Source organism: Rosa chinensis, chromosome 7 (genome assembly GCF_002994745.2).
Source record: "Rosa chinensis cultivar Old Blush chromosome 7, RchiOBHm-V2, whole genome shotgun sequence".
Taxonomy (NCBI): domain Eukaryota; kingdom Viridiplantae; phylum Streptophyta; class Magnoliopsida; order Rosales; family Rosaceae; genus Rosa; species Rosa chinensis.
The window spans coordinates 17,696,685-17,708,747 of record NC_037094.1 but is presented as its reverse complement, the minus strand read 5'-3'; the positions used below and the strand labels follow the sequence as shown (position 1 = coordinate 17,708,747).

Here is a 12,063-nt window from a genome sequence, read left to right as displayed (position 1 = left end):
ATGACAAGTTAATCAGGTTCTTGCACATTGAGCCGTTTAAGAGGATCACATATATTGCATTAACAGCAGATTCATTTCAGCAACATTTATGTGTATTAAGTGATACTTTTTGTGTCTCTTGTGGTGTATGATTGAGAAGGGTGTGATTGCAATGTGTTCAACTTTTCTAAGGTTGAATTTTTTTGTAGTTCTTCTTCAAGATAATATGCTGACTGAGATTTGGTTAGATTTTTGGAATTAATTTGTTCTCTGGTACACACTTCAGATGGTTACTATATCTGGTCAAAAACAATATTCTTGTCATAGTGAATTTTGTTGATATTCAAGTGGGAGATTGTAAGACAGAATTTGAATATCTATATAATTCATATTAAGAGTGACAACTTATTGTTAATTACAGAACAAGAGTAATTAGAGAACAAATATGAATCCTAATCCTTGTTTAATTGTATTTGTGTTGTGAGTCACACAAATATGATAGGAGATCTAAATGGCTTGGAAACCAAGCAATTAGTATCAGATAAACTTATAGTGATACAGTTTTGATAGAATTAAGAAGCCTTTTATGGGAATGACTTTATCGGATTGATCAATATAAATACAAGATCCCAAAGACCTCTCCAACGACGAGCAGTCAGAATATCTTGCCCCATAGATAAGTTTGCTTACTCGAGAGGATCTCAGAAGATTTTGTTTGGCTGCAATGGCTTTCTCCTCACAAGCTGGTGTGTGCCACAATCTAGCATATGTTATGTGTTGATGTTATATGTGTATGTTGTTTTGAATGGTTAAAAATATGTCTTGCTGTGTTTATTAATTGTGCAATATAATATGATCTTCAGTATTTCAGTTAACAGGTTGCGCACTCCTTGTATCAGTAGGATTTAGAGGAAGTTACAGAAATGGGTTAGTTTCCTTATCCAAGTCTAGTTATGATTATTAGTTTTCACACAGTTCATGGGTTGATGCTTATATAAGGGCACCTCTTAGATTCTATTTTTCATTTCAAGTTCTCTTTTATTTTTTGCTATAGTTGTTTCACTCCATAAGACGCTATCCCGAGGTAAAAAGTAATTACCTACATCTTTCTTCTCTTGCTAGCTTTCAATATTAATGGCAGTACCAACCCACAATTACTTCAGGAAGCTTCTCCTCCTCGGCGACAATGGCGTTGGGAAGACCAGCCTGTTTCTTCGATTCTTGGATATACCTATAGGGATAGATCTGAGTTTAAAAACCATTGAGATGGACGATGAATGGGTCAAATTGCAAATCTGTGACACAACCGGCCGGCAACGGTTATACAAAAAAGTCACAAGAGCTTGCTACCAAGCAGCTGATGGTATTTTGTTGGTGTATGATGTCACAAATGAGTTATCATTCGAGCACGTCAAGGAATGGGTTCGTAAAAACATACATTCTTGTTCTGACAATGTGAACAAGATACTGGTGGGGAACAAGGCGGACGTGGATGATGAGAGTAAAAGGGTTGTGCCGAGGTGTAGAGGTCAAGCTCTTGCGGATGCGTGCGGCATCATGTTCTTGGAAACCAGTGCAAAGACTAATAAGAATGTTGAAGACGTTTTCTTTGCATTAGCCTCAGGCATTTAAGATTAGGCCTTTTTTTCTTGAACAATTTGTTTTTTATTTTACCGAATCCAATCTAATCTAGTCATTTCTAGTTGTCCAATCTACTCATTCTTACCAAATGCAGCCTTGGTGCCTAAAAGTTAAGATAGAAAGTTCAATTAGATGCTATATTTAGCTTTTTATGTCATATTGCATCATATCATGCTCATATTTACGCACCTCACAAACACAGTGGATCCATGTCACTCAAGGGAGAGCTCACCAGTGGGATGTGATTTGAAAGGCATGAGAAGAATAATAACAATTTTTATTATATAAGTAATTTGAGTATGATTTCACTCACTTTTTATTTTTTTTTTAATTTTTTTTATTATAATTTTTTGAGAGTGATGATTTCACTCACTTGAGGTTCAAGAATCCACAGATTTCCATTAGCACAAGTAACAATTTTAAAACAGTCTGCCAATAGCACAAATAAAACTACACTTTGGGGACCGTACTTTCTATATATGTTCTAACATCGGCCGATTGTGACATAATATTTCATTCACTTTATGATGCAAGAAATGCATTGTTGCATTCGACAACAAAACTAACTATAGATCGACCATACGTAATTGGCCAAAGAGAACGAGATAAACCATATGCTAGTTCGCATCATTGAGAGTTTTATTTATCAACTACTCTAAGTAAAATAGCATGGACTCCATGCACGATGATCTAATATGGGCTTAGATTAGGAGCCCAGATGCAGCCCCATATAACCCAACGGTAACACGTTTGCCTCCTCCCTCCTTGGAATTGACAGTGCCGGCTCCTTGGACTAATCGTTGACGGAGAACAAAGCCAGACTAGCAAAGGAAACAAAATCTCGCATCACAAATTCACAACCAAACTCTTTAGACTGATGGAACCTTCCAAGTAGTGTAAACCTCATTCATTTTCAACTCTTGTTTGTTTAATTGTTCAGACCCTCCTCTTCTCGTTTTTCATTTCCCGATTGCGCTTTGAATATTCATCATCAGGGTCCACTAATTACCCTTTAATAATGGCAAAGTCTGCTTCTTGTTCTTCTTCTTCCTTCTTATCCCAATTCAAAGATGGCGACTTTATTCATATTCTCATTGTTTCTAGCCTACCCTCTTTTACTTCTTCCATACCCATCATATTATTATTGAATTTGTTGACACCCTTGTGCGAGTTCTCCATTGCTTCACCACATCATTATACCCAGTTGGCTTCTTTACCTTTCCATCAATTTATGCTTACCTTGTTGTGGAGGAACAAGAATCTTTGGGGGTGTATGTGAATTGGGTATTTACATAGACCCCAGTTTATAGTTATAATAATCAGTTTTGGAGTTCACTTGTGTTTGATAAAAGAGGCCGGCTTCATCAAATCCAATCAGTTTTGCTGTAATGGCTAGGCGTTACGCAGAATCGTTGTCGTTTGGAGCGTTGTCGTTTGGAGGGTCGGGACATATTCAGGGACAACAACTTGTGCCGTTTCGGACAGGCAGTGTGTCTCGGAAGCTTGAGCTACTCCATGGGAACTTGGTTATATTGGTCAAAGAGGCCAAAAACCTTCCAAACATGGATGCGTTTCACAAGACTCTGGGGGATATTGTTGCAAGATTGCCTGGGACTGGTAACAACAAGATAACGAGTGATCCGTATGTCACGGTGTCGGTTGCAGGTGCTGTAGTTGGGAGGACTTTTGTGATCAGTAATAGTGAGAACCCTGTTTGGGAGCAACATTTTGATGTTCCGGTTGCGCATTATGCTTCAGAAGTGCAATTTGTTGTGAAAGATAGTGATGTTGTGGGTTCCCAGCTCATAGGTGTTGTAGCAATCCCAGTTGAGCGGGTATATTCTGGGATCAAAGTTGAGGGCACCTTTCCAATCCTTGGTTCCAATGGCAAGCCCTGTAAGCCTGGAGCTGTTTTGACCTTATCGATTCTCTATGTTCCTATTGAAAAATTGACCTCTTATGATAATGGGGTAGGTTCAGATCCTGATCATCAAGGGGTTCCTGGTACTTACTTTCCTGTTAGGAAAGGCGGTAAGGTTACTCTGTATCAAGATGCCCATGTTCCTGATGGTTGCCTTCCAAGTATCAAGCTTGACGACAATGTTGAGTATGAGCATGGGAGTTGTTGGCAAGACATATTTGATGCAATTAGTCAGGCCCGCCGTTTGATATACATTGTGGGGTGGTCGGTGTACCACAAAGTTAGGTTGCTACGGGATAATAATGGCAGAACAGATTGCATACTAGGGGATCTTCTTAAGAACAAGTCACAGGAAGGTGTGAGAGTGTTGCTTCTTGTTTGGGATGATCCAACTTCAAGGAGCATTATGGGATATAAAACGGTAAGTCCCCAAGGAGATGGAATATATTTCCATGGTGATATTCCTGCAATGTAGCATTCTTTTGGTTCAAGTGTCAATTTCATATTATCTTTTCACAGATAAGGTTGCTTTGGTTTTTATGCTTTTATTGAACAAGTTATATTTGGCTCGATGTTGAATCTGTCAAAATGCCTTTGCATATCTGATATATTCTTTTCTTAGCGTCGTACAATGATGATCTCTACTTTAGCCTATGGGAAAGCATTCCTGTAGGTTATCAAATGCCATAGATTCCATGCTTACTTTTTGGTTTTGTTTTTGACAAACACCATATAGGTGAAGCACTCGGCTAATTTTTGATAATGTTATAGCAGAAGTGACCCAAAGTGAAGTGTACGTACAAAATTGTAATTATTTTGCAGCCTTATCTTCCTTCATTCTGTGTCATTTTCATATTGATCTCATGTTTTTTTTCACCTCACTGTACAAAGGCTTATGCTTCATTTGGCTGGTCCTGTGTTTTACTTAAATTTATAATCTAGAAGACTAATATTTTGTTTTATCCATTTCACTGTTCGTTTGTCAATTCAATATTTCTTCTCACATAATCTAGAGAACCTGTAAAATTGGCCATTCAATACATAATTCTTTCTTCTTCTTTTTTTCGCTAGATGTTGATACCGTCTAATATGTAGGATGGAATTATGCAAACCAATGATGAGGAAACTCGCCGTTTCTTTAAGCATTCTTCAGTCCAAGTGCTACTTTGCCCTCGATCAGCCGGAAAGGGTAGCTGGGCCAAAAAGCAGGTTCGACGAATGTTCTTGTTTGTTTGTACTTTTTAGCTTACAGTGGTGGAAATTTGGTTTTACTTATCTAGCTACATTACTACAGTAATAAATAATTATGGTATATGAAAATCAAATGCAATATTGAAAATCTAAGTTAAGGTCTTCTGGGATATGCAGGTTGTAAACAATTGTTTTGGATATGTGAATCGAATACAATTGTCCCACACCAACTAAAGTTAAATCCACGTTAAGGAATATTATGTGACCCTTGGGACCAATTGTATTTGATTTACATATCCTAAAAGACGAATGTATGCCAACATATGTGGCCCCTTCATCCACTAATGATACTGGTCTAAAGAGACGAGTTTATTTTCATGTTTCTCCAAATTGTTTAAGATGACAAAAGGAAAATCTTGATGGATTCATTCCAGGTTGAGAAGTTACTCCAGAAGCTTTTGAAGGACTAGGAAAAGTGTTCCCCTTTAGGTTTCTTGACGTGTTGATGGCATTATTGGATTCAGAAACATCAACATTTAATATGGCTGCTTTAAGCTTATTTTTAATGTCTGTGAAATGATATATGCCACTGTGCAATTTGTTTTCTTGCTAAAATCTGCTTACAGTTTTTCTTTTTCACTAGTCCAAGAATTCTTATTTGTTCTTTGAAACTATAGGCACATATATATTACATAAAGATCTGATTTATGTTTTCATGTGTTGTTCACTCCTTAAGAAACTCATCCGTTGCATAATTGTCTTTCACATTTCTTTGTCTGTATTTTCATGTATAGTTTGTGAATAATGCTTGCTTTGCATCTCTTGTTTTTGTATTTGGTTACAGGAAGTCGGAACAATCTACACCCACCATCAGAAAACAGTGCTTGTTGATGCTGATGCAGGTCATTCTAAAAGAAAGATCATTGCATTTGTTGGTGGTCTTGATTTGTGCCTGGGGCGCTACGATACTCCAGAGCATCCTATTTTTAGGACTTTACAGACAGTCCACAAGGATGACAATCGTAACCCTACTTTTTCGGTAAACATCTTATATATTTCTACTTTGTTGTAGGATACTGTATTTTCTTGTTTAAGCCGTCTAATGTGATAAGACTCATGTATTACTGTAATGAATGGTGGCTAGAAAATGTCATTTGTTGCAAAACACATAGCAGCTAAGCATTTTCTGGTTTAAATGCTAATTATAACTTGTAAATCATTGACTTAGCTATTCAAAGATGAGGACATCATTAGATCTATGCACAAAAATGGAGGATAATAGTTGCTAGGATTTAGTGGATTACACTGCCCATTGGTGAATCTTTCATAAATATATCTCATAATTTTGTGATCCATGTACTTTAGTTTTGTTATTGGTTCAGTAGCTGATTACAAAGATTGGGATTACCTGGATAATTAGATTTCCAAAATGATTATGTAGATTGTTTTCCTGTTTCACCTTTTAACCCGTCTGCTTTTAACACAAACAGGACCGTGTTGTTGGTTGTCCAAGGCAGCCATGGCATGATTTGCACAGTAAAATTGAGGGTCCGGCAGCATACGATATCCTTACCAATTTTCAGGAGCGTTGGTTAAAAGCTTCAAAACCACGTGGGATGCAGAAACTAAAAGCACTACATGATGATGCATTACTCAAGATTGAGAGGATCCCGGAAATTATGGGGATGGCAGATCTTCCTCAACTGAGTGAGGATGATTTAGAAGCTTGGGATGTTCAGGTATATTGGATGCCAATCTGCTATTTTCTGAGTTATGAGTTTTTAATGACTTTTATATAAATGGTAAAGTGTTAACCATTTCTGAACAATTGAAGGTTTTTCGTTCAATTGATTCCAATTCTGTAAGAGGATTTCCAGAAGACCCAAAAGATGCTTCACGCATGGTAAGAGAAACTTTAGTTCTTAACTACTTTGCACTATGTTCTTATCTCATGATTTTATCACTGATGGTTTATGTCTATCTATGGCAACAGAACCTGGTGTGTGGGAAGAATGTGCTGATAGACATGAGTATACATGCCGCATATGTCAAAGCAATTCGCGCTGCTCAACATTTCATTTACATAGAGAACCAGTACTTCCTTGGATCATCATATAATTGGACCTTATACAATGATTTAGGTGAGAACTCTTAACATTAGTAGCAGGGGACTGAGAAATGAAATAAAAGTGGTTGAAACATGTCAGTATTCCTGATGTAGGCTATCAGTATAATTTCCTTATTTCATTATATTCTGCATCAATTCCCTTGCTTTTTCTCACTGTACTATATGCTTTTTCTGGAGCCAATTCTGCTATGTTCACCTGGTTACATTTCAAACTGCTTGTAGTTGGTGTTTTGTCAGATTCTTGGTTTGTGATTTACTTGTTTGGATTTACTACAATCTTAGTCAAAATCTGTACGATACGATTATCAATGACATTAGGGTTGCTCATATAGCCTTTTATGCTGTATGTCTTAGCTGAGATTATAGACATTTTTGGATGAGACTGTACCTTCTATTTAAACTAACCAATTGTAAGAGGGGTGGTCAATAACTACTCTTGGTGGTCAGAAGCCTTGTACTTTAGTTATATTCTGAATATGATTGAATCTGCCAGACTGACAGGACCTCTTGGTGTTCAGGGAATTAAACTTATTAAGGCTAGTTGTGTAGCTTCCAAAAAATGTAATTAGCTGTCTTTTATTTTTAAGTAGAGATCAATAACAGTCCTTGATGAGAAGAAGATGGTATGCAAATGCCATTTGCATTATTTGATAAATTCTGTCTTATCGTCATTACTGATAATGGTGATAATGCCTTTATCTGCAGGTGCAAATAACTTGATACCAATGGAAATTGCTCTCAAAATTGTGAATAAAATTAAAGCAAACGAGAGGTTTTCTGTATATGTTGTTATCCCCATGTGGCCGGAAGGTGTTCCTACAAGCAGTCCTCTTCAACGAATTCTCTGTTGGCAGGTAACCTAGTTACCATATAAAAATGCAGTTGTAGATTTTAATGAATTGTTGTTGGCTTGAGAGTTTTTTAGAATTCATCATGTCATACACAGATTTTGGGCTTTATAATACTTTTGAGAATGAATACTGTACAAATGAAGCTCTTGTTGTCCTCGTAAAGCATGTGTTGAATCCACATTTATTTCAACCTATCTTAAAAGAATCCAAATTTTAGTTTCTGGCAAGTTGGATTGATTATTGTTCAGATGTGCTGTCAAACAGAATTCATGAGTCTATTGCTGCTTGTTTTTCACCTGTTTTCTTGTTTTGTTACTGCAGCACAAAACGATGCAAATGATGTATGAAATGATTTACAAAGCTCTACAGGAGGCTGGACTTCACAATAAATATTGTCCACAAGACTATTTGAATTTCTTTTGCCTCGGTAATCGTGAAAAACCAAGTGGTGAAGAAAGTTCTGCTGCAAAAAAATCAACTGAAGCAAACAAAAAAGAAGCAAACACTCCTCAAGTAAGTCCCTTATATTTCTCTCAAGTCTTCAGTAGATATATTGTTTTCTCTCATACAGAAGCCCTGGTATCGGATATACTTAAAAAAATTTGTGCTGGTTCTGGTAACCCAGGCACTCACTCGGAAGAACCGGCGCTTTATGATTTATGTCCATTCAAAAGGAATGATAGTGGACGATGAATATGTTATATTAGGATCTGCAAATATCAATCAGCGATCCATGGAAGGTACGCGAGATACTGAAATAGCAATGGGGGCATATCAGCCTCATCATACCTGGGCAAGGAAACTCTCAAGTCCACACGGACAGGTAAGCCTGAAGTTAAAAACTTTTTGTATTTATATTTGTATTGTACATCATTCATCAAAACTTTTGAAGGCTGAGAACATCAAAATGATATTCCATTATTAAAAACAATGCAAAGTTGCAAACAAAATATAATTTATGTAATTTTTCAAATTTCATTGAAATTAGTTCTGAATTTGCGTCCATTAGCAGTATTAACTGCAAGGTTGCTCTGTCCTTTAGTTTTTTCTTCACTTAAATGTACTTTGGTTCTTAGATTTCTAGGTAGGGTTCAAGGTATTAGGATTCATACCTGGCAAACTTTGTAGTCTAATTCGCCAATAAAGTTTGATTTTTTGAAAGGATAAAGTTTGATTTAATGTTGTAATGAATTTAGAGTACCATCGGAAAGATAGATTTGAATATCATTTTTGAATTTTAAATGTTCATCAACTATGTAAAGGCATTATCCATTTAAGTATAATTTGGATCAGGTCATCCATTTACACTAAATAATAGCCAACAAGAATAAAAAATTTGCAAAAATTTGCTAATTGTGTCATTGCAGATATATGGATATAGAACATCACTTTGGGCGGAGCATATTGGTTTTCTTGAAGACTCCTTCAACCAACCAGAGAGTCTCGAATGTGTGCAGCGGGTAAGATCTTTGAGCGAGCAGAACTGGAGGCAGTATGTTGCTGATGAGATTACAGAAATGAAGGGCCACCTGCTGAAATATCCGGTTGAAGTAGATCAAATGGGCAAGGTGAAGCATCTTGCAGGCTGCACAACATTTCCAGATGTTGGTGGCAACATACTTGGGGATTTTATAGCCATCCAAGAAAATCTCACTATCTGATTCAATCAGTCAACTCCTGTACAGTTTTACGCCCAAGTGAAGGTATACTTCTGCCTCAACCGTTGGTCATACAAATAAACAACAAGTCTTGATCCAATTACACATCAACTTGTCCATTTTTTCTTTTACACCAGAAGCAGAATTTGAACCTAGAATATACTTGGTAGAGGTTGGTTGACTTGTGGACATAACGTTTGGAAATAAATGTTGTGATCTGTGAATATAAATTGCCTAGATTTTCTTGCCCCGCACTATTGGCATTTATTCAAGGCTCTTTCATTTTCAATATCCCCATCACCATTTGTCAAAAATTAAAAAATTTCTCCATCACCTGTATTTACTAAGCGTTTAGCAAGTGTGCAATCGTCATTGGACTCTAGGAAAATGTAATTCTAAAAAGACAAAAAGGGTTGGAGGAGGACGAAAATCATTGGAATAGAAACCGACGCCAAATATGTTCAGCTTTGAGTAACCCAACGGAGGATCGTGATGAAGGAGCTCTTTTCGGTTTTGAGTTTTAGGTCATAGTTATCAGTTTGTTTCTTTGGGGTATACCATTAGAGCCGGTAACAAAAGCTGCTCATACTGTACTTCGGGCTGCTTTGCATTTACATTTTTCGACATTTCGACTCAAGATAGAGCCTCCTCGGATTACTCTTCTTCAGGTGTTCTAGTGACGATAACTTTCCAGTGTAATGATGTCACTATAAATCAAGAAGTTCAACGGTACATCAATATATCAATGCACCAAATAGACTTAGTTTGATACAGTGATCGACTAATTTGATAAGTAATGGTGTCCCAAACTAATTTGCTAATGCATGAAGTCAGTCTACCTCTAAATCAAACTAATCTAATTAATGTATTGTTACATTGATTTAATGTAGACGAACGCTATAAACCTTTCGGGTCTTACATAAAAGCTAATGACATTTCAACTTCAGATACTTGAGCAATTAATTAAATGATGAGTAAAATTGTGGTTTACAGGAAAGCAGGCCCCGCTCTCCCACAAACTTCCCTTTCGATGTTGTCACACGATCCATTCTAAAGTTGAGTGTTCTTCCTCAATTAAGCCACCCTATCTTTTTGGACAGATTAGATTCGTATCCTAGTTCACTATCACATAGTGAAATTTTAAGTGCTCTGCATCTGCATCAACTGCCATACTCCTTCATCCCACATGATCATACAAGCCATCACTGAAAGGGTTAATAGGAGATTTATTTTATGCATCGAAAAGGGTTTGGATCTGGGGATTAATGCTCAGATTGAGGGATAAGAATAAAGAAAAAAGAAAAAACAAAGTGAAAGAGGGATAGAAAAATAGAAGAAAACAGTAAGAGCACCCCTTTAATTAATTAGAACATGTCGAGATGAAGCTTGTTTACAAAGTTGCACGCAATCTCCACGATGCATATGTTTCACGAATATATATGAAAAATGTTAGTTTACTATACTCTCTAGTACACAAGGATCTCGATCGATCCTCTGCAATATTTTACAGGTGGTATGATTTCTAGCTAGAAATAATGATACGAAAAGCAGCAACTGTTTTCCACAGAAATCATCTTAGGGGAGAGAAGGGTTTTGGAAATGTATAGCATTAATAGGGTAGGATTAGGATAAGAGAGTGGTTGAGATTCACATGAAATCATTTGGGGTTAAAGACTAAAGAGGGTGAGTGAAGTAGTATTTGGTCGATGTCATAGTAGATAAATTTTCAAGCGTTTGGCATGACACTAACACACTTTAAAACTTACCAAATAACTTAATTGGCGTTTTGCAGTTGAAAATAAAAGACAACAATGCAGGAAATAATGAGGACAAAGTATCGGTCTGCCTTGAGTTTCAGACAATAATATTTCTAGTTCCTAATTCAGACAAAAAATAAATAAATAAAACATTTCTAATAGTATTTTCTGTTCGATTCAACTAAGAAAAGAAAAAAAAAACTATTGTGGATCATGAAGAGGCTAGAAGAAAGAGTGTCGGTGGTAAAGTGCTTGGTTTCTTTTACTAGGGAAGGTTAATATATAAATTTCCTTAATTTATATATAAATTTCATAAAATATAATTTTTTAAGTAATATTTATTAGCAGAAAAATAAAATAAAAATTGAACAAATAGTTTTTGTAGCTTTGATGATTAACAAGGATTGCTAAACACTCTTTATCGGAAAAAAAAAGGTGGCAAAATGTCTAATCCACAGTATATTTAAAAACGGCTCAACTACATCCGAAGAATTCCAAGCCTCAAAATTTGGTGGCACCACCCTGATTAGCACTCATTATTACCAAAATCTCTACTATGATGCCAAAGTTTTTTTTTTTTTGAATGGAAGACGACAAACTATATTAAGTGAAAATTGAGGATTACATGGAGTGATGCATAACACATCAAAAGAAAGCAATAAAACATAACAAGATGCACAAATGCATCTGTAATGAAGAAAAAACAATAAAGCATAATTAGATGCACAATCGCATCGAGAATAAAAGGTAACCAGGTAACCATGTGACTTGATGCTGTAAGGCATTGCTGCACTGCATATGTCACTAAAGCAGTGTAAATAGACAAGTAATCGTAACTGTAACCAATGATATGACCACCAAGGAAAGGCGATTCGCTCACCAAGAGATCGGAAGCGACCAAGGGTGTCAGAACCTCGGATTTAGGCAAACGAACTCT

General features: G+C 36.4%; 2 protein-coding genes across 2 annotated transcripts; both read left to right on the top strand.

The window, feature by feature from the left end:
• Positions 1–1,113: 1,113 nt before the first annotated feature.
• On the top strand, positions 1,114–1,611 carry LOC112177514 (ras-related protein RAB1BV). Its single transcript, XM_024315808.1, has one exon. The coding sequence runs from the start codon at positions 1,114–1,116 to the stop codon at positions 1,609–1,611; it is 498 nt and encodes a 165-aa protein (XP_024171576.1).
• Positions 1,612–2,407: 796 nt separating this feature from the next.
• Positions 2,408–9,658, top strand: LOC112179830 (phospholipase D beta 1). The gene is made up of 10 exons (XM_024318311.2): positions 2,408–3,962; positions 4,637–4,750; positions 5,577–5,771; positions 6,223–6,471; positions 6,567–6,635; positions 6,726–6,873; positions 7,566–7,714; positions 8,033–8,224; positions 8,337–8,534; positions 9,079–9,658. The coding sequence occupies exons 1-10, from the start codon at positions 3,009–3,011 to the stop codon at positions 9,370–9,372; spliced, it is 2,562 nt and encodes an 853-aa protein (XP_024174079.1). The 5' UTR covers positions 2,408–3,008; the 3' UTR covers positions 9,373–9,658.
• Positions 9,659–12,063: the final 2,405 nt, after the last annotated feature.